The sequence below is a fragment of the Leptinotarsa decemlineata genome, unplaced genomic scaffold (genome assembly GCF_025532065.1).
Source record: "Leptinotarsa decemlineata unplaced genomic scaffold, Ldec_3_MD MMD2_tig00000882_RagTag_RagTag, whole genome shotgun sequence".
Taxonomy (NCBI): Eukaryota; Metazoa; Arthropoda; class Insecta; order Coleoptera; family Chrysomelidae; genus Leptinotarsa; species Leptinotarsa decemlineata.
In genome coordinates, this window is record NW_027412556.1 from 7,999,561 (window position 1) to 8,023,662 (window position 24,102).

At 36.6% G+C, this 24,102-nt stretch overlaps 2 protein-coding genes and 1 long non-coding RNA gene across 3 annotated transcripts in view; 2 read left to right on the forward strand and 1 right to left on the reverse strand.

The window, feature by feature from the left end:
* The window catches only part of LOC141482157 (uncharacterized), a 252,166-nt gene that overhangs the window by 169,273 nt on the left and 58,791 nt on the right, over positions 1 to 24,102 (forward strand). The window lies entirely within an intron of this gene.
* The window catches only part of Axs (Abnormal X segregation), a 129,622-nt gene that overhangs the window by 13,145 nt on the left and 92,375 nt on the right, over positions 1 to 24,102 (reverse strand). Inside the window, 4 exon segments of the mRNA XM_074174931.1 lie at positions 1,320 to 1,568; positions 14,877 to 15,248; positions 18,913 to 19,133; positions 21,969 to 22,173. Of these exon segments, the coding sequence (XP_074031032.1) occupies positions 1,320 to 1,568; positions 14,877 to 15,248; positions 18,913 to 19,133; positions 21,969 to 22,173 (1,047 nt within the window).
* Positions 6,343 to 12,058, forward strand: LOC111514090 (uncharacterized). Its single transcript, XM_023170327.2, has 2 exons — positions 6,343 to 6,499; positions 11,643 to 12,058. Exons 1-2 carry the CDS (start codon positions 6,488 to 6,490, stop codon positions 12,000 to 12,002), a joined length of 372 nt encoding a protein of 123 aa, XP_023026095.2. The 5' UTR covers positions 6,343 to 6,487; the 3' UTR covers positions 12,003 to 12,058.

Here is a 24,102-nt window from a genome sequence, read left to right on the forward strand (position 1 = left end):
GAGTAATAGTGATTTTTCGGGCATATTATGTATTTATATTAAAAATTAATGGTAAAGTAATGATACCCAAGTATTTTTAGAAAAAAATGATCATAACTATTTGTCAATACCGTTTAATTTATTGCGATGAGTAGCCTCTAATTTTATGGGGAAGCTAAGCCTTCTTTGCCTCCTCTGACGAGCCGCCGTTGGTTGGCTGACTTCAAACGTGGTCGTTGTGACACCGATAATGCAGAACGCAGTGGACGTCCAAATGAGGCAGTAACACCAGAAAACAAAAAAATCCACAAAATAGTTTCGAATGATCGAAAATTGAAGTTGCTTAAGTTAGCTGACATTCTAAAGATATCAAAAGAACGCAATGGCTCAATATTACATGAGCATTTGACTATGAGGAAGCTGTGTTCCAAGTCGGTGCAGCGCGAGCTCACTGTTGACCAAAAACAAGAACGTCTTGTTGATTCTGAGCAGTGTTTGGTCATATTTGAACAGAACAAACTGGAATTTTTGTGTCGATATGTGACAATGGATGAAACACAGATCCATCACTTCACTTCGGAATCAAAACGAACGTCATCTGAGTGGAGAGCAACTGGTGAATCTCGCCCAAAGAGCCCGAAAGCACTACATTCAACTGAAAAGGTTAAAGCCTCAGTATTTGTATGTGCGTGGTGTAATATCCATCTTCTATCTTGGGAAAGGAAATACCAACAACAGTGAATCATATATAGCGTTATTGGAGCGTTTGGAGGCCGAAATTTCGGGAAAACGACCCCATTTGAGGAAAAAATGCTGCTTCATCAAAACAAAGCACAGTGTCACAAATCAATGAAAACGATGGCAAAATTGCATGAAATGGGCTTCGAATTTCTCCCGCATATGCCATATTCTCCAGAATTGGCTCCCAGCGACTACTGACTGTTCGCAGACCTCAAAAAATGCTCACCGGTAAGAAATTTCGCTCGAAAGAAGAGGTTATTGTTGAAACTGAGGCCTATTTTGAGGCAAAAGATGAATCGTTTTACAAAAGTGGTATTGAAATGTTAGAGCGGCTCTGTAATGATTGTGTGACTCTTCATGGAGAGTACGTTGATGGATAAAGCCAATTTTGAACAAAAAAAAAACGCGTTTTCTTTCTTAGGCCCGGGACTTCACAACCCATGTGTTAGCTGACTTTCTCACAGATCCTTGCCGGCTCTTTTCTCGAACGTCACCTTACAATTCCCATCCGTTTGGTATTAGAATTTAAAATAGAAGACATTGTCTTTGTAGGTCATAATTAGCATAGTAATGAACAACTTCGCGGCATTATAACTCACCTCAAATTTCAGAGCTTGCTTCGATTCGTAATTCCTTTTAGCTAAAGCCACCCTGACCCACTCTGGCTTATCCGATATGGATATATGGAGAAGATACCGGATTCCCAGTAGGAGATGTTCCAGAAATACGAAGAGTAATATCCATTCGACTTCTCCCAAACCTGGCGCCCGTCTCCTCATTTGTGGACTGAGGTATAGGAGACCGCAATTCGTTAGGATGGAAAGCGCTCCAAGAACTTCAAAGGCACGCTGAAACAATGATGTAAATTATCACCCTTGGAGACCTTGATGAAATGCGAATTTGATTTCGTTAATGTTTTTTGATATACTTGTGAAAGAGATGCATCAAAATAGTATATTATATACCTAGGGTGAGAAGTGAGGTATTATTTACCGAGCATTTATATATATATATATATATATATATATATATATATATATATATATATATATATATATATATATATATAATGTGCGAGGTGAATAATATCTTTCTCAGCCAAGGTATATATATATATATAACATTTTTTTCACTACTAAAATTGATATATTAACAATTTTAATTTTGGCATTAGTAATTTTCTAACAATTTGTTGAATATATCGGAATATTAAGTAGTGTAGAGCGTGTTTCTAATCAGACTGGCATGGATCAAATTTTGATATGAATTTAGGAAATATCTCTTTGCATTTTTGATATATTTCAATGTTCCACTTCTCTCATCGCTTCTGTATGTTAGAACTTAGAATTTCTCAATTCTGCATTATAGTGAGGAAAAATTTCTTCGGTTATATGATAATCCAAGGCAGCTATGAATTGTTGCATGTCAAATTGAAATGGTACAGTTTCCATGTTGAATACGCGATGTCGATGATAAGCGCGCAACATCTACTTAGGCCATGAAAACTTTTGCCGGCGTTTCCACGACAACCAAACACTGTACAATGATTAATTATTGCTGTCAGTTTGCCAAATGCGGTTTCAATTCAAATTTAGATGTCATTTTGAAGAAATTAAAAGATCTATATAAGTAAAACGTCAATATAGTTAATTGAAAAAATGGGTGAAAATTCAAGTGACGATGATTTAGAGATTATGTGTACCCCGCCTGAAGTTAGAGTGGTGGTAGCTAGTACAAGTAGTGATTTATTGCCAGAAAAATCAAAAAGACTGTACATGAATGCATATAACCAACTGAAAACATGGTGTGAATAAAGGAAAGTTGCTAAAGTAACAGAAAATGTTTTATTAGCGTATTTCAAAGAGAAATCCGAAGGCAAAAGGTATCGACATTGTGGGCAAATTATTCCATGCTAAAATCGACAATTGTAATAGAAGAAAATATTGACATTTCAAAGTTTTTCAAGCTTGTAGCATTTTTAAAACGAAAAAACAGTAATTATAAACCTAAGAAATTAAAAGTATTTACAAAGAAGAAATTGACAAATTTATAGTTGAAGCTCCTGATGACGAATATTTATCAAAAAAGGTTCACTTTTTCATTATTTGATTGTATTTAATTTTTTAATGGAATGATATTTAGGCTCTTATGGTAATTGGTGTTGCCGGTGCCTGCCGAACAGATGAATTATGCAATATGCTAATAGACGATTTAGATGTTTGCGATGATATTATCATAATAAATATTCTCAATTCAAAGAACAGAACACCAAGCAAGTTTGTTGTTGTTGAGCTACAATGGGTTAATGTTATTGAAAAATACTTAGCTAATAAACCAACTGACATTACAGAACTATTTATTTTATATCGTAAAGGTAAACATATTAAACAAAATATTGAGCACAATACTATTAGTAAAGTACCATATGTCGTGTGTAATTATCTCAAATTAGAAAATCCTGAGTGTTATACTGGTCATTCTCTAAGACGTAGCTCGGCAACACTTCTCGCAGAAAACGGAGGAGACTCACTAAGCCTGAAACGGCACGGTGGGTGGAAGTCGGCTGCAGTGGCTGAAGAATATATTGAGGAATCAATAGCTGATGAGAAGAGAATCGCCGAGTTAGTGCAAAAATGTAATTTACCCAATGAAGCTTCCAATATTACTTCTTCTGCAAGTCAAGATGCTGTCTAAGAAAACGTCATGTTGAAGATAATTTAGTGGAAAAAGGTAATGAGTGCGTTTAAAATACGAGGATTGTTTGTAACACAGAAGTGAATTCACCTGGTACAAATGTTAGTTCCATTAATACAGGAAATGCTGGAATACATATGATTTGTCACAATTGTACGATTAATTATAATTTCAAATAATTTTCAAGCGTATTTCTAATGTTCAATTTCCTACTTCTAGTTGATAATTAAGTTAACAAAAGTTTCTGTGAATATCTTTTAAAATTATAGAATTGTTCTCATTATTTGCCTAGGTGTTTTTTTATTATCATTATTTACCAAGGGTGAGAAATATTAATTATCGTTGGGGGAATGGAGTAAATAATAGCAATTTCTCAGGTTAGTAGTGAGAAGAAGTATTTTCTGAAAAATATCGTTCTTTTGCTGGCGTAAAAATACAAGTTGGATTCGAATATATATAGCCAAATTGAGTGGATCCACCAAAAATTATAATCAAATTTCAAAAATAGTTTGAAAGTTGGTTGGGATGTAGAAAACTGGATAGAAATGAAGCCACCATTTCGATTCTATTGGATTATTTGTCACATCAATTATACAATTCTCTGTACTATATAAGACTCTTTTAGGTTAACTAATGCATCAGTAATGTTGACATCGTCTTGTCTAGAATAATATTCCTTCCACTCGGAGAGAAGTTGAAACAAGAGTGCCTTTATACTGCCACATTTATCAAGAAGTTAAAAGTCTTTCAAATATCACCTTTATGCAGATGACTTCTGAAATATATTTATTTTTCAAATCTTCAGATATACGTCAATTAGTAACCAATATAAATTTTGATCTGCATTGTTGAAAACCAATCCAAACAATTTATCTTTGGAAGTAATAGCATCAAGGAAGAAGTAAAAAGCTGCAGCTTGAAAATGGGAAACTCTGAGATACAATTTAGGCCGTATGGGGTTAATTTAAGATCTTAGATTCAGAGCTTAGATTTCATGAACTTGTAACCTACAAACTTTAAAAATTGGTTATTCATTACTGAAACTCATATATCCCCATGAAAAATATTTGAATGTAGATGTTAAGGAGATGTATGCTATGTGATTCATTAGTTTTATCTTATTTCAACCACTTTAATGTTGTTCATCATTCACGTTTAGATAATAACGACAGGTGTCGCATATAAAAAGGTCAAAACTCTTACTTCGGGTTGATATTTGGTATCAGAAGGTCTAGGATCTCACATAAGTTGGTAGATTTGAAGTAGTTGAATATGTTTAATCGTTAACGTTTTCATGCAACATGCATTTTCTTTGAAATCATCCCTACTTACATGAACATTTGTTTTATAGAACAGATGTTTAAACTATTTGCGTGAAATGGTAATGTTGAACATTCCTGTACTTAAAAAGGAAATATTCAAACGGTGTTTTTCCTATAATATCTCCTCCAGAATGGAAAAATAATTATTTTAACATGTCAGAAACTGTTAATAAAAGTATGTTCAAACAGCTTCTGTTCAGCGTTCAGAATAACTAGGTTCGCGGCAAGTAAAAAGTAAAAATCGACCGTTCGGCTTCGCGGTTCGACCCACTGGTTAGCACAGCGGTCGAATGACTGAGTGAAACTGTGTATGTGTATTTTTTATTTTATTTTGATTTCTTGTTACCTTTTATAGGAAATAAATGTTTTGTTATTATTATTATCATTCAATTTGATCAAAATGAGCGTAATTTGAATCAGGGCACTTTTGCCAACGTAACACAATTTCGTCACCATGGAAATTGGGTGCTCGGGATTCGATGAAGTAGACGAAGGGAAAGGTTCTACCGATGAAAAATTTATCGAAGTGCTTGAGACAATGGTGGTCGACTAGGGAGAGTTCTGGGGAGTATGGTGGGTGAGGCTAAAATCTCCTGAACGAACTTTCGCAAACCATCGTCGAACAATGCGTTCATTAAAACTATCATTGCTAAATGCCAAGTTAATTATTAGGGCCTTTTCAGCAGAGCTTTGATTCAATTTGAATTCGTTGAGGAAAATTGGCCGAAAATCGCAAAATTGAAGTTGTAAAAAAAATTAACAACTTCAATGTATAGAGTACAGAATTCTCCATCGATTAGTTTATACCACGATAGAGTAGAATTTATATTTATTGAAGAAGCTACTAAAACGCATGACAATAAAAGAGGTAAAACCTAATGAAAGCAATTTGGGTAATACATTTTGAGATTTTTATTTCGAAATGTTCATTTTCTCACGAATGGTAAAACTGCTCAATTGTGATGAAGGGCAAACTGAAAAGTTTACAAGTAATTACTACGTTATATGAATCATAAAACAGTTCAATTAATAAGTAACTTGTCGTATTCATGACTTGTGCCCGAAAACTGAATAATCAACGGAAAAAATAGAACTTCTATTATCAAATATTCTATTAACCATGATAATAATCATACAATTTCTTCGAAAAATTCTATTCAGAACAAGTTTCGTTACATAATAGCTTCATCAGTAACTGGTACGGTGAATATGAAACTGATGAAGCTACCGTTTAGCGAAACGCTTTTTAAATAACATTCATTCTGAGAATTATAGAATTATTACCATGGATAGTGCTATCAATGTCCATCAAGCAACGGGACGAAGAATTTATAATTTCTATTCTTAGCAACCTAAGTATACTTAGCGAGCTCAGCAAGCAGGAAACCCTAATGCAAAATGTACTTCCAAATCTCCGATTTAGTATCGTAATGTGCGAAAATTCTTCGAATTTAGAACTGTGTACTTGTTCTAATGAAATCGACCAATTGTTGAAGCAATTTCAATCAATACGTAGCAATTATATAACATCGATTCGTGATTCGATTTAGGATGCTTCAATGTCTCTGTACGTTGGGTAAGTTTGTTAAGCGCTTCTTCGCATATAAATCATTATTTCGTGGGTATATGACCACATATGATGATGATTCAAGGGAGATTTCGACGCAAGGAAGGTGGGAATTTTTATATATAAGTGCCCCTTATCAGACATAAGAACATTGTGAATCGTAGTAACAAACAAACCAACCACCATGATCAGAATTGTGAGTATTAGTTCTTTGTTTTATATTTATGTATAGCTGAGTCGGCTCGTCCGATGCTTTTAATGTCAAGAAAAATATTTTTGTGAGTTATAGCTTAGTAGAGAATGCACTGGAGATTCAAATCCATGAATAAAAATGGCAGATAAGCTAATAAAGTATCTATAGCATAATACTTTTCACTGAAATAGTTTTGGATGAAATAGTTTTTGCTAGGGATGCAGAAAATTCAACAAAACTCATTTGAAAGTAAACTGAACTGAACTTGAATGATATACGGGGTCTGTTAAAAAATCCAATTTTATTTTTGTCAAAAAACATTTATTTATTCATCAATTTCTATTGGGTCCTCTTCATTGTAGTCCTCCTCAATCGTCGCAAAACGCCGTCTTGGGAACAGGAAGAAGTCGCAGGGCGGCAAATCTGGTGAATATGGTGGCTGAGGCATGGTTACGGTGTTGTTGTTGTCAAAAAAATTACGAACAATCAATGACAAGTGAGCAGGTGTATTATCGTGATGCAAGCCCCATGAATTATTTTTCCACAGTGCCTGACTATTTCTTCGTATTGCTTCTCACATGCGGCGCATAGCAATAGATAATACTCCTTATTGATCGTGCGAACATGTGGCAAAACCTCCTGATGCACTACGACATTTGATCAAACTTGGCGTGCTTTTATTGGTCTTGGCTCTCCCGGGCTCTTCCGTTGGAACGATTGGTCTTTGGTATCGATGTCGTAACCATACATCCATGATTCGCTACCAGTCATGATCCTTTTAAGCAAATCTGGATCACCATTGACGTTATCCAACAATTCCTGAGGGATGATCATGCGATGGCTTTTTTGGTTAAAGTTCAGCAATTTTAAAACGAACTGTGCTGCCACACGCTTCATGCCCAACATTTCCGAAAAAATGGCATGGCATGATTCAACGATATGCCAACATCCTCAAGAACTTCTCTAATAGTGATTCGAGGATTCTCCATAACAATTTTTTTCACTTTCTCAGCATTTTCATCGGTTGTTGATGTGCTGGAGCGTACAGGGCGATCGTCGTCATTTACATCTTCTCGACCTGTGAAACGCTTGAACCACTTTGAACATTTTTCTGACTCAGAGTACAATCACCGTATGCCACTGTCAACATCTCAAGTGTTATTGAGCATTTAATTACATATTTACACAGAATTGGATGCAAATTTTCCAATCCATTTTTATCGACAGCAGAAAATCGTCGAACACGCAAAACGCTTTTAACTGTTATGCCTCTCACCAAGAAACTGAACATAATAAACAGCTGCAAATGTGAACATATGTTCGAAGCAAGTGTATCAACATAAATAAATGAAAAAAATGAACATATAGTGAGTTGATTTCACAATGAAGAGTAGAGGATCAAAATATGTAATTTCACTGACTTACATTTCGATAATGATAAATGATTTTATTGCAATGAAAATGTAAATCATTGTAGTACTCATTGTTACTGCAAAACTGCTGTTTACATTTCTCTGAGGTGAAACAGAAGCATTCTGGGTTTAATTTTGCACGTTCGCGTTGAATTACGAATGTTTTGTTTTCGAGCTCGTGTTTCTGCTAGTTGCCTGTTCGCGGTGAAGCTGCAGAAAAAGACGGAAAGTGATTTCTTATTCGAAGGTTGACGTCGAAGTCTAAGTTCGCAACAACTGAATAGTTGTGAAAGTGATTTTCTTTTATTGGAATACGGAAGAAGTTACTCCGAAGTCAAAGACGAGCCCTATTAGCCTTGTACAGACAACGTGTTACCTCAGGGCTAGTACTAGAGTGCCACCAAGATTTAGCCAAAGCCTCGGTAGATAATAACATTATCCTGAGGTGAAATAAAGCGCACGATAGAAGTAAAGATAATCGTATTGCCGACTCTTTAGCCAAGGAAGCGGCTGGACTAAGAATTTCAGGACCCAGTGACACCTACGGCCTAATGACTTAGACAATTACGGAACTAGCCAAATGTTACACCCATGCTAAATCCCTAAAGAGATGGGATGGAATCAAAGGATGCAATCTTGACAGGATCACCCTGGGCGACCCTGAAAAGTTGGCGCCGAAAAAATATCTGGCGATGACCAGGAAAAATCTATGCTTGACAGTAGTATTTCTGACTAGCCACTGTCAACTAAGGAAACACCTCCATAATATGGGGCTAGAGGACACACCTCTATGCAGGATGTGTGAACAGGAATATGAGACTGCCAGGAATGTTCTATGCGAGTGCCCGGAGTTATCGTCAATGAGAGAGTGTGTGTTCGGCGAGTCTTGGCCTACACCTGCCGATATAAAGGAGATGTCTCCTAGTGACCTGTCCACCTTCCTGGAAAGGACAGGATGGACGATGACCTAGGAGGACAACTCCTAGGGAGGATGTAAAATGAGTCACATGTGGCCTAAGTGCTGTGGGTTTACAATCACCCTCCCTACTCTACAGATACAGAGAGATACGTAGTCGGCGAAATTTGAACATTCACCTTACTTTTTCAGCAGCCCCGTATATCTTCGTTAATGATAATTCTCGGTGAATGGGTAACTGACGAATCAGTTTGTAAAATTTTGAAAAAATCATCTGATGTTCAGGATTCAAAGAATATTTTCTCAAATACGCTCAACAGGATTCACGATTAGATTTCAAAAACTGAATAAGGTTTTCCTCTCATATTCAATGGTAAAAACTAAAAATGTTGAATAGTTGGAAATGTTTTGAAACATTTGTTGGTAATATTTATTTTTTATTTATTTATTGTTAGTTGTTAGTTAATCTTGCCATAGTACCTTCAAAGTTGGATTTGAAAACGCTGAGGCGTACTTCAAAAAGGCAAAAATAGGGCACTATTGAAAAAAGAGGGTTGTGCTATTTTCCAGCAGCGAATCTAGGCACTATTTGAGAAGAGGAGCGTACTTGAGATGAAATGTTTGCTATTATTAATTGGAAATTAAGCTGTTTATCGAACATGTTCAGGGTTCAAGATAAAATCGTTTACTGTACTTAGCGTTAGATATTCTGTTTATTTCATGGAATGAATCTGTGTTTGTAGGCTAAACACTTACACAAAACCATAGCCAAAAAAACCGGAAAATAGCTTTCACACTTGATCACTTACACAAATGTCTCCAACTGAACTAAATTATTGTGATTTTAAGAGTATGTCATGAAAAAGGACTCAAAAAAGTTATATCTGAGTTTATATACACTCATACTACAATATAAACTCAACTCTTTGTTCTTTGATTCAACGAACCGATCTATGACATTATCCATTGCTACATCAATGTCCCAGGGAACATACAGAGGGGCAAATCCGGTGAGTTTGTCGAGCACTCGTGTTTACTGGTGTAGTTAGGTGTGAGTGAAGTACACTAGATCTAAATCGGATCATTAAACAACACAGGAAAGAGATGAGCGAAAGCTGGTAACGATCTTCCCTCTACGACGGCGACGGCCGCTCAGTAAATTTTTCCAGTCGAGCAAACGGGTAGTGAAGGGAGGTGTCCTGTTGGCGTTGGCATCGCGTGAAATCATAGCCGGCCTCTTTCTTAGCAGGACATTTGCAATTTGAATGTGATAATTAGTGACTGAAAATAATATTTCAAGTTAGTGAGAGTTTTTCTATTTGAATAAGAAGTTAGGTTGGGTTAGGTCCAAAGTGAGTGGGTCTATTCGACTCTCCACCGCAATCTGCAAGGGTTTATTGTGGCTCACACCTATTCACACTAGACCAAATAAACTCAGCTTCTTAACGAAGCCGATAAGTTTGTATGCTGAGTGGTCTTTCCGGTCAGAGTACGACTCTGCCGAACTCTAAAAACCTGATTTGGTCCCCAGCGGGGCAGGCACAAAGTATGTGCTCTGCTGTTTCATCATTTTCCAAACAGAGGCGACACACATTGTCTTCCGACATTGCGAGTCTCTGCATATGATGATTCAAATGACAGTGGCCTGTAAGAAGGCCTGTTAGACATCGTAGTTCATCCCTACTGTATTCCAACAACTGGTATCAAGCTTCGAAGGGTGAATAAACGCCTTGGAGTGAGCCAATCCTGGAAGATTCTGCCAGAAGTCCATAAATCTTGCCATCAAGGTGTTCAATATTTGTTTGGCGAAGCATAAAGCGATGCCAATGACAGGTTCTGATCTGATGAAGCTGCTTGCAGCACCCTCCTTTGCAAGGAAGTCAGCAGCCTCATTGCCTTCCAGGCCAGTATGGCTAGGAATCCAGACCAGAAACAATCTCTTGAGTCTTCCTATTGAGGAGAGTGGTTTTTGGCAGTTTGCTACCAATTTAGACGGTGCTCGGTAGGAGCCAAGAGCTTCCAACGCCGCTTGACTGTCCAAGAATATTTTTATTGACTTATGTATGAGGATCTTTCCGAACACATATCAATAGCATAAATTTCCGCTTGAAGTCAAGTGGACTCACACAGGAATCTGGTTATCGGTTGCACTTTGTTAATGGGAAAGAGTCTAGGACTGGCTCAGGCTCCATTCTAGTTCCTCATAATTAAACAAGCGAGAAGGCACCCTCTGGTTGGATCCGCCACTGCTATTTGCGAATAATTACAGTTTTGTTGACATTATACAAATCTGATAACTTCACACCGATAACAATGTACTCAATCACCTAATAGGATTTCAAATCAGCCTTGGTTGATCAACTTTCCAGTCAAACTCTATAGATTCTGCTTGACGATAGCCATTTTGAAGCATATTGCATAATTCATTCCTAATGAGTCATCTGTGAATATTAAAATTCACTAGTTCAAATCTATAGATAGAAAAGAGCACGGAAATAAATCCCTAACAGTTTCTGCAGCAGTGGTTCCTATACAGAGACAATTTCAAAACTATTGAATCTCTAGTTTACACAGTACATTGTGAACAACCGTGTTGCAAAGCACTCGATAACGATTATGTTTTTCATTGGAATTGAAATAAGTCCTTTATGTAAGACTATCTGAACCATGTGATTGTCTACACTCATCCAAACCTGTACCTCACTTTGCTTCAAGTTTTTACACTGACCTATTGTCACCTCCATAACACCATAATGTATTTTTGAAGATATCTTCGTCAATGTTTGCAGGGATTTAACGAATTGTCAATTTTTTTCAGATTACACTTTTGGCTCTGACTGCTGCAGTGTTCGCAGACCCCAAACCAGAAGCTGCTGCGTCCGCTGACCCTCTGGTAGTTGCTCCAGCTGTGGCTCCCGCGGTCGTAACGGCCCAGAGTTCCCAAGTAGTAGCGCAGAACTTCAACGCTCTTGTGGCACCTGTTGCGGCTGTGCGAAGTCCTTTGGTGGCACCTGTACCAGCGGTAGCTTCGCCATATATCGCTGCTCCTTATGTGGCATCACCCTATGTTGCTTCTCCGTACGTTGCGTCCCCCTATGCGGCTTCCCCTTATGTAGCTTCGCCATACGTAGCTTCGCCGTACTTCGCCCGACCAGCTGTTGCTGCACCACTGCTTTGAGGTGGTACAATTTGAAACCAACCTAGTTGTAGTTCAAATAAATTTGTCTGAGCCAACACTGAATTTATTCCATATTTTATCTGAAGTTTATCAGGGTATCATTCCCCTTCGAATATTCTAGTACATACTACTTTTAGTATGTGATAATGTCTACCGAAAAGGCAGACGAAATTTCAGTAGTGAAAATCTTCTAGCACCGACAAACAAACCGGAAAGTAGTTGTGACATTGATTCTTGTATTACGAGACGACTGATTTTCCTTTACATTTTATTAAATCGATTCGAAAAATCACATAGAAAATTCATTATATTAAAATAACAACACGTGTTTCATAATACAATTGTTTTCTTAGGCGTGTTTGTACGCCTAAGGAAGCTAGTTACCACTTTATTGTGAGGAAGCTACAGAGTATGAACACGCTTAAGGAAGCTATAGTACAGTGAAACACGAGTTGCATTGTCCTTGAGGCACACACGCCAACAAACTCGGATGAAAGCTGTGACACTGATATCTTTTATTATAGAATGAATGGTTTGTCTACACATACACACATAATATCTTCCTTTGGTGTGTTATTACTGAGTATTAAGCCATTGTGTTAGACATGTACATAAAAAAGTATGAAGACGCTCATAAAAGCTGGTGTGTTAAACGTGATCATGCTGAGTATAAACACGTCTAAGGAAGCTATTGTGTTAGACGTGTTCATAGAGTATAAACACGCTCAAGGACGCTACAGTCTTGGGCGTGTTCATACTAAGTGTGCTGAGAAAGCTATGTGTTAGACGTCTTCATGCTGAGTATAAACAAGCTTAAGGAAGCTATTGTGTTGGACGTGTTCATATTCTATGAACACGCCCAAGGAAGCTATTATGTTCGACCTGTTCATGCTGAGTATAAACACGCCCGAGAAAGTTATAGTACAGTGACTGACCCGGTGTGGTTTTGTGCAATGTTTTGAAAGAATATCTCAGTGAAATATGACTCGGATTCATTATGGATTTTCATCAAATCAACGAGTTTGTAATGGATAATTTAAGAAATAACAAATGTAAATAACGATGTGCTCCAGGTACTAAGGTCTACATTTTTCATCATCATTTTCCAAAATGTGCAAAATGGACCACTGATACAAGTTTTTCACGATACAATAGCTTCCTCGGGCGTATGAACATGTTTGAGGAAGATATTCACGTTTACGTTCGACATGATCTGGATTTTTCCTTAATAATAATGATAATAATGAATATGCTTTATTGTCCAAAGAAAAACTCTTATTGACAAAGCTTTGGTGAACATTTTATAGTCAAGTGCATGAAATCAGAATATCAGCTAGTAGATTGACAAAAATATCTAGAGTCCTATCATAAAAATGAAAATAAAAATTTTGAATATCACATTTTTTGAAAAACATTGGTTATATACCATATAAATGCAATACAAACAAATATAACAAAATAACATATCTACATAAAACATATGTGTATATTCATATATATACATACATACATATAGACACATATATACATACATACACACACATACACATACAAACACAAAAATAATTTAAAAAAATAATGTATAAAAACAAATGTGTATAAAATATGATTAACAGGTATCGTCATAAAATTCTTGCGAACTATAATAGGGCCTCTCGATAAGAAAATCCTTTGTAGATTTTCAAAATTCAGTACCGTTTACTACGCATTTCAGGTAGCTAGGAAGATGATTATACATCTTGAGACCATTATACAATGTAGAATTTTCAATTAAAGTAGTGTTAGGTATGGGAAGACTTGAATTTAGGGTCTGTCGTGTGGTGTAATAAGAGACAATAGAGGGAAGTTCTGTTCTATGTTTATGCACTAAACAAACTGTTTCTAAAATAAATAGAGCATACAATGATGAAATTCAGTTTGCTACAAACAAAGGCCTACAAGAATCTCGCCGCCTGGCTCTACATAGAAATCTCAATGGCCTTTTCTGCAGAATAAAAATCGACTCGAGTCGAGTTTGATCACTTATCTTAGGATCCCATATCTTAGATGTGATTCCACTAATAAATAATAGACAGTTTTAGCTGCAGTTTGTACTAGTTCGTTAGAACTAGTACAAACTGCATATAGATGACATAACATCTAGATGAAAGTTTTTTGTTAAGAGATAGTATGTGGTCCTCAAATTTCAACTTATTATCAATTAATAACCCAAAAATTTGTTGCGTGACGTGTTTTCAATCACATTCGAATTCGAAGCTAGAGGAATATTATCAAGAATGCAATTAAAGGATAAAACTTTGGTTTTTGAGACATTGAAAGGTGAAGCATTTGCCTTACACCAAGCTGAAAGTTTGGAAATATCAGAGCAAATGGCATTATATTGATCATTTGTGTTGGTATCGCGCCATAATATTGTAGTGTCGTCGGCGAATAAAGTAAATACCCTCTATATCAATGGCAGTCAAGTACTGAGCCTTGTGTTACTCCGTTAGATATGTCAGAAACATCAGATACTGTTGTATATTTGATTCTTTGACATCTATCTCTCGATAAGAATGTGTGAAAATGAAGGGTAAATGAGGAGCAACGGCGTTGAGCTTAAGTACTTTGTGAGTTATAAAGACTGAGCTCGTTACATGATTGTGGTTCCAGAAGTACCTGGCCTGGCTTAGAGATGGTGATAGATGTCACAATATATGAAGCATATGTTTCAAGTTTGAAGACCCTGCGTTGTTCAGTATTTGTTTGAAAGCCATCAATAGCGAAAGTTTTCGGGGAATTTGTGAAAAATGAAAGCTGAACTGGATTCTACTCTGGGTGAGTAGATTGAAGTATTTGAAAAAATATAATATTATTGAACTTAGAAAAACTCACCTGCCAAGCACCGATGTCTTTCACTTTTCTACTCATAGGCCTCTGGAACACCTTACAAAGTTTGAAAGCATCAGCTCTGATTTCAACAACGTTGTTCAATACCGCCCATAGCGCAGCAATGGGGTAGACTGACGAGAATAGAAAAACGTATCCAAATTGAATGAATAGTTCCAAATAGTCATCGTACGTCCCTTCATAAGCCTCCATTTCCCCTTCTTCGATGGCTTGTTTAACGCGGGGATCGTCCTTCTGAAGTTGCGGAATCTTTACATCAGTAAGCGGATTATTTTCTTCTGAAGCATTTTCTTTGAAAACTTTCGGCTTCTTCATGCTAGACGGTTTATCGAAAATTCTCAATTTCCAGTTTTGAACCTGAAGATATAATCAATGATATTCAGGAAAATATGGCTATTAACTTGAGTAAGCAGCTTTAAAGTTGCAGAAAATAGAACAATTGGCAAAATATCGGGTTGTTTCAAAAGTCTTGTCCGTTTATATGATTTTACTTCAATACCAGGCTCCTCAAATCCTCGTCCTGAATTACTATAGGTCGACCACTTCGAGGCTCAGTGCAAAAGAGGCATAAATGTAAAATTTAGAAATAAAAATGAACAATATACAGTAGAAAATTATCTATCGATCAGTATACACGACACAGTATAATAAATATTTGAATTAGAAGGGTTATATTTTCAGAAGTGACTAATTTTTGGAAAAGGAAGTTTTTGGCTTCCTAATACTCCATTTTGATACAAAAAGTCTTTCAAAAATGGAGATATAGAACTACAAAAATATATGACATTGAAACGGACAAAACTTTTAAAGAACTGAGAATCTGCCGAGCTTCATGAAAGCTATTCATGGATTCATGATATGTGAGGTTTGAAAATAATTCAAAACATTCAAAAATCAATATGAATACTACAATATACTTGTTTTTTTTGTGAACGGCATCCACAACTATGAATAGTCTAGGTCTCACCAAAAACTCTGTAGTCGCTTTAGAAGCACATGTTGAATCAACAGAATTGCAAGAAACATCTAGCCAGGGAAAAGTCTGGTAAACATTTGTCTATTCAACAGATAGTTACCAAAGTTTTTGAGGTTCAGATATAGAGTTTTTGGTCAGACAACTTCCCTGGAAACGTCAAAGGCGATTGTCTGAAGTTCACGATTTGCTGTTGAGACTCAGAAGGCTAGCAAATTCTCCATTCCGATCAGATATAAAAATTTGGCACTGGAATTAATGACTTGTGAAAAATAGTTGAGTGTGGAAGTGAAGAAAATAGTGCCAATATTATGACATGACATTTTGTTTGGTAACAATATTTCTCACTTTTTCTCCACCATAGTCACCAATTGAAATAACATTCAAGGGAGCTCCTACGGAAGCCCGTTATGAACTTTTCCGAATCAAAGGTTGTAGCATCATTCAAAGCAGTGATAAAATGAAAATGAACTATGAATTTTCACAGGAAGGCAAGATAACTATTATTCATTCATTGCTCTTCCCTCAATCTCTGCTCGTGAAAATAACTTTTATGACAAGACATGTGAATGAATAATAAATATGAATTCGGTGCTGAAATAACCTTTCATTTTGTAGGTATAGTCGAAGCAACTTTTAATGTGAATACTTGAAACTATCAGCATCTCAAAGGCCAAAATAACCAATACATAGAAATGATGCCGCTGCGAACTAGTCCACGTGGACTGAAGAATTGGCGTTTCGTATTGGATAATTTATACTAACCAAGTTTTTTGATTGACTGAAGAGTCATAAAATTGAATTTGAAGTCATGTTACGGTGACGAATAGAATGTGGGGATGAGTATTGCCGTTGTGTCGTCAATGTTCAGTTCAGGAACTGATCGCGATTTGAATGTTGAAATTCGATATTGGAGCAGTTATAATTACTTGGAATTTTTGTTATCTGTTCAAAATGTGGCGTCCTTGGACAAGTACTATTAGTAATAATGAGTGACATAACAACGCAGACCTTTTCCTGTGTAGCGATGGTGAAAAATGCGAAAAAGAGATACCAGTGAATAAGATTCGGATGCATTTGCATATTGACACACAGAGAGTATGTGCCAATGTATATAAGAATCTATATCTCAAGTTTGGTTTCGAGGGAGACAAACTGTTACAAGCAACATCCGATTTGACTGAAATTCCTTTCTCAACTGTAAGTAAAATAGTCAAAAACAAACCTAATGAAGACGCGATGTGATACGGGATTACCAAAACCTTCAGATGTTCATCTAATAAAGTCATTGAAAAAAACAATATATGACTGTTACAAAAGCAATAAGATTCCTACAACTGAAATCATAAGGAAGAAATTGAATACTTCCGGCCATACCGTGAGCTGCTGTGACAAAACTCTTCAGAATTGGATGAAGAAACTAGGATTTATATTCAAAATAATAAACAAACGTCAAGCAGTTATGGAAAGCAAAAGAATAGTTGAATTACGTAACAAATACTCAGAATAAATAACTAAATATAGACAAGAACAACGCCAAATTTTCTATTTGGACAAAACTTGGTATGACACGAACGACACAGTTACGAAAGGGTGGACTGATGGTTCAAGAATGTGTACGCCTAACATGTCTGCAAACAAAGGATCGCGACTAATCATTGTGCATTGCGGGGGAAGTAAAGAATGGGTTCCGAATTCTTTGAAATTATGTGGAAAAACATAAGAACATGGAGGCTAATATTTTTGGGAAATGGTTTGAAAACACATTGATCCCAAATTTGCATGCGAATAGTGTAACAGTTCTTGACAACCCGACAGCTCATCAAAGTACAGAATAAAAATTCGAGGAAAGATGAAATACAAAGTTTTTCAATGGATAACAATTTGTATTTTGAAGTTAACTATACCAAAAACCAACTACTTGAAGTTTTACCAACAAAAACATTTGAGAAAGTATATGCCCTTGAGAGTATTGCTGAAAAGTATGGAAACACCATAATGAAACTTCCCCTACCCCCATTTTTGTGTTTTCAATCCCATCGAGTTGATTTGGGGAAAATTGAAACAACCCATCAGGCGTAAAAATAATTTTCCAAAATTTGATAAAAAGGTAATAGAGCTAGTTGAAGAAGGAGTATCTAATAATACCGATGAAGACCGGCAGAAAAGGATTAACAAAGTAATTTTATGACGAGAGTGAAACAGAGAATATGAAGCGATCGATTTTATATATATGTGAGTAAGTAGTATTCAGAAGTATTTTCAATTATCACTCTATTATTTGAATCCCTACTTTCTCAGTCATCTATACCGTGTGACACAGACCTATGGTACACCTACTTTTTCTCCTTTATTTCTCTAGAGATATTTCTGAAACTTGGAACATTGAGTATGCTCACTAGACGGCACTTTTTGAAATATTTGTAAAAAAAATTCAACTTCCGACTTTTCCGGAAATGACAACAACTTTTGATTTTCAAATGAGACATCCTATATATTATCACAAGAACCGTTATAGGAAAGATCATGAGGAATCCAACGATACCAGTTTTGATGGTGTTATCTCTAATGACTACGGAGATATCGCCATTTATTTCATACATAAGCTCAATGAGTAGGACAGAGAAACTTTTTCTGGAGGGTCCATCCAACTCCCTCTCTCTCACATTCATTGAGCTTATGGATAAAATAAATGACGATATTTCCGTAGTCATTAGAGATAACACCATCAAACCTGGTATCGTTGGATTCCTCATGATCTTCCCTAACCGTTCTTGGGATAATATATAGGATGTCCCATTTGAAAATCAAAAGTTGTTGTCATTTCCGGAAAAGCCGGAAGTTGAATTCGTTTTACAAATATTTCAAAAAGTGCCATCTAGTGAGCATATTCAATGTTCCAAGTTTCAGAAATATCGCTAGAGAAATAAAGGATAAAAAGTTGGTGTACCATAAGTCTGTGCCACACGATATAAACGTGTGGCACAGAATTGATCTCAGCCCCTTAAATATCTAAAGTTACTGGACTAATCGTCTATCAACACTTACCTTCATGGCATAGTACTTAATTGCCAAAGGTTGGACGGTCTCCTGAAAATTATTAATCGCCTGCGTTATGATGAGCATTGTCTGCAGTTGACTTCTAAGCATGTCCATGTCTCTGACGATGAACGCGATGTAGAAGAGTGACAGGAAGTTGTTGACGAATTCGAATAGAACAAGCTTTGTCACCCTATGTCTCTCGTATTGCGACTGGGTTCGGTGATTCTCTAAAAGCATTCGTAAAATATTCAGATCTTTATAAATTATGCGGCAGTTTGAATTTGAAGTTGAATAAACTGAAGCGTTTTTAAGGGAGAGAGGAAATGTGAAACATCCCACTTTTCAATATGAATTATTTATGAGTCCATTCAGTCGGATGTGGTTTTTCAGGAGGATTAGTTTTTGAAGAAAATGGTTACGAGGTTTGTTACGCGTTTGATGAAGAAAAAATGTTATTACCATATTTTCTCATTTTGCCGCAATCAAAAACCGGATTTCATCCCAACTCACTTATAATGCAGGGATCGACAAGTAGTCTTAGGGGGGTCCGGATTCTGTGGGAAAATTTTGACGAGGTCCAGAAAAAACAACTGATAAGTGCTACCTAAGTATTATTATGGTTTCAAATCAAATTCTGAATTATAAAACACAAAACCTAAAATTAATGTGAGAAATTACATTGACGGTCTTGATCCAGTTTTTTATAGTTTGTTTCTCGAAATGAACAGCAAATTCGAAGTGTGTCTTCTAGGTGGGCGTTCGTTAATCTCGAACGATATTTGTTTTTCTAAAAATTCATCTTTGTAAGCTAAACATAGTGGCCAAATTTATAGCTAGTTTCTTGCAATTTTCATATTTTTCTGGGACATGTTTGGACCAAAATTCTTTAGTGGATATTGTTTTATACATTTGCAAAGACGCATCTTCTTGCAAATCATTTATCTCTATTAGAAGTGATGTCCATTCTGCTGCTACATCAACTCCAAATGGCGATTTACGAAACGGATTGCTTGCCCATCTCTGCTAAGTCTTGGATTCTTGTAGCAACTTCGTTCCTGAAATCGGCCAGAATGTCCTCTTCAGGGTTCTGTTTATATTCAAGAAGTGTCGGAAAATGAATGAATTCTTGTCTTACAATATCTTTTTCAAAGATATCCAGCTTGCGACGAATAGCAGACACGCTTTGTATCAAATCATATATTAATTTTCCATTTCCTTGTAATTCTGTGTTGAGCGCATTTAAATATTTCAACGTATCTAAATTTTACAAGAAGGTTACTTCTTTTATCAGTAGGAAACGTTCACTAATTTGACATTTACTTAGTCAAAGAACATTGTTGTGTTGCAGTAAGTCAGAAGCGCTGAATCACATTCAGAAAAAAACTACTTGAAATGTCGGTGCTGAAGAGCAGAATGAGATCTCATAAAATTAATAAAATTGAACAAGCTGTCCATCATTCCTTTCAGTGTAGCACTAAGTTTTCCAGAAAGGGCTTCCTGGCGAATTATGAACTGATAAGATGACCTGAGTTTTTATCCCTGATTCTCTTTACTACACCTTTTTCTTTACCAATTATTGCTGGCGCCTCATCAGTTGGGAGCGACACCATTTTAAGATAACTAGCTATATATCTATATCAGCAGCTAAAATTTTCGTTTTTCGTGTATTACTTCTCGCTGATAATGAAATACTTTGAAATGCAGCGACATCTTTTAATTCTTCAACATACAACTCCTTCACCATTTCAAAATCTGAAAATGGTTTCTGGTGTTTGTTAAGCGTCCAGCATACACGTAACGCTGCTTCTGTGGATTTTTCTTGCTCGCTCATGCAACAAATCAGTAAAATCAGGTTTTTTTTTGTAAGAACTGAGATATGCTTGAAGTTTTTTTTCACTGCCAAGAGAAAAGTTTTTGTGAAATTGCGGATGTGTTGTTTCGTAGTGTTGTTTCAAATTGCCACTATTAACAAGAGCGACAGTTGTATTGCTTATAAGGCACACTGGAACCGCTTGAGGCCTATCATGCAGCGTAAAACAGTATTATTCAGTCAATTCTGCCAGAAACCTCCTATTTTCACTGTACACTTTACGCCTTTTAGGATCCATTTTAGCGTAGATACGAAAATATTATGAAAACGCGAAAAATCACAAAACAAATGAGAATGGTTGCTCCGCGGTTTGCGCTGCGACTGACAGTCCGCTTTTTTCGCAAGTACGCACACACACACACACACAAACACACACACACACACACAGGGTAGATAGGAAACTAATAAAACCATATCAGTTCTAGGTACTTGTAAAACAGGTTGAATAGGCGACTTGAAAAAAATAAGTACATACCAAGTTCAATTATATGTGGTTCAAAAATATTACTTTAATGGATAAAGGTATAGTATACCTCATCTGTGTAGGAATCGTGTTAGGAATCACACGTTAAAAGGTAAGACCTCGTTAGTCCTCAGCTCGCACAAGTTTCTCAACTTCTGAGAGTTGTCGTTCGTATGGGGGCAGCAGCTGATTAACGGAAAAACAGATTTTAAACAGACAGATTTATACTTGGTATATAACAAATAACAATATTTAGCGGTCCTAGGTTCAACCTTTAGCGGTCCGCAAACGGACCTCGGTCCGCCTGTTGCCGACCATTGTTATAGTGTATTCAATACAAAATTAGTGTTTCAATTTTCAACATGAGCTCCCGAAGTGGGGCGTGCGTTCTAACCCCACACCTGACACCATATTTTATTCAAAATCAATGTTTTTCATGATAATGAAATGAATGAATTTTTTATATTAAAAGTTGCCATTTTGGAGGATTCCAAACATTTGAGAGACTCAAAGGTTCAAAATATCATTATAGTTGATGGCTTACAAAACTGAGTTGAGCATGATAAGTCATTTGATTTGTTAAATCCACACGGGGTGTTCTGTAGTCGAAATTTCACGTTGAAATGAATCAAATGTATCAGGACTAGCGTTGTAGTTCGTTCATACAAAGAGTCCAGGACAATTTAGTATAGTCCCATAAGAGAAAACAGCTCTGTCGCTGATACTCACCCCATTCTGTGAGGTACGTTGCCAATTTCCTATAGTAAGCATTAACGACGGCAACAATAATGGAATATACGATACTAGGGAGCATGACATAATCCGCATATCCTTCATTTTTCTTAAAGTAATCTTCTGCCCAGAAAGATATCAACATGAGGACGAAAGCCATCACCATACAAAGGACAACTATAGGTAATGACACAGCATACATCTGCAACAAAAAACTAAAATGTAGGAACTGTTGAAAAATATGATTAGACAACCAATTATTGATATAATTCACGAATGAATATCATAAATGAATCAGCTGTCATTTTGCTTTGGTAACTCTGATATTATTGTCAGCTTCAATGTTGTGTCCTTGTTTACCAACATCCCACTGAAAGACTTTTCGAGGGAGCTAGTCTACTTGTTTCCTAGTGATATCGTCGGACTCTTCAGATCATGTCTTATGGGGAGTTTCTTTCAATGGAGAAAAAAATTCAATGAGCAATTAGATGGCGTGGCGATGGGAAGTCCACTTATTCCAGTGATAGTCAACTTTCTCATGTAACGTTTTGAAGAGAAGTCTATCGACGGCTTTGAGTTAAAACCGACCTTGTGGCTACATTACGTGGATGACACCACATGAGAGAAACGCTATAAACCTGTTCCTAGACCACTTGAAGTCGCAACACCTTGGTATCTAGTTCAATATGGAGACTGAACAGGACCAGCAGATATCACTAGATGTACTCATCAAATGATGTGGTGCTCGACTAACCAACAAACTGTACCGAAAACCCACGCACACGGATAGTAACTGCATGCACTATCAAACCACCATCTTAGTCAAAAGATCGGAGTTACCTTTACTCTAACTGAACGGGCTCGATAAATATGTGAACCAGAGCATCTAGAGGAAGAACTAAAACTTCGGGATCGAGTGAATACAGTGTACCCGAGATCAAAAAGGCTACGAAACTGAAGAGTTTCATGGTTAAAAAAGGAGAGGAGGCTCAAGAGGTTGTACGTGCTAATCCACCATATACCCCAGGATCGCAGACAGAATTGGGAAACTTTTGGGAAAACACAACATTGAAACGGTTTTGAAACCTACCAAGAAGATACACCAAAGCCCCAGATCGAATGAAGACAAAAGAGACCCACTATCATTAAGTCATTCAAATCTGAAGGTTTAGTTTTGTAAACATTACCCATCACATATCCCCATAAAAATAAATCTAATAATGAAAGATCAGGTGATCGCGCTGGCCATTCAATCGATCCTCGCCTCCCTATCCATCGATTGGGAAATATTGTATCGAGGTATTACCGAGGTATTAACTTGGTAATGTGGTGATGTACCACAATGCTGAAACCATATCGTATTCACTGGAACTTGAGGGTTTCCTGGATCAGGATGTAAAGTTGCTAAACTTGGAATGATATCATTTTGAAGTGGTCAAATAGTTATCTCCATTCAAGTTGCCCTCCATGAGAAAGGGACCAATGATACGGTTTCCTACAATCCCTGCCCAAATATTAACCTTTTGAGGGTATTGCGTGAGTTCTTCTCCCATTGAGGATTTTCCGTTGACCAGTAGCGACAATTTTGCCGATCAGCATGACCGTCAAGAGATAAAGTATACTCATCAGAAAACATAACATCATCTAATTGGATGATATTGTTATACAACATGTTCATCATTTGTTCACAAAAATAAGTTCGTCTATCAAAATCGTCTTCCACGAGCTCCTGAGCGGGTATCATTTTATAGGGATGCATTTTATTTTCTTTCAATGTTTACTATCGAGGTATGGCTAACATTGAATGTAGTGGATGCCTGTCTACTCGATATATGTGGATTTTCCTCACACTCAAGCATCACATCTAATTTCAATTAATCACCCATTGCATTGGCAGCTGCTTTTTTATTTGCTCCACATGACCAAGCTCGCGAAACTGCTTTTCTATTTTGCTTATTGTTCCTTGAGATATGGGCGGTAAATAAGAAATTTCTCATGAAATAGGCGAGCTACTTTCAGTTGTGTCCGGGTTTTATCTCCGTAAACAATCATTTGTAAAACTGTTATTTTATTCATTTCCGTTAATCTGAACATTTGTCAGACTTGAAGTTAACGAACTTTAAACTTAAAA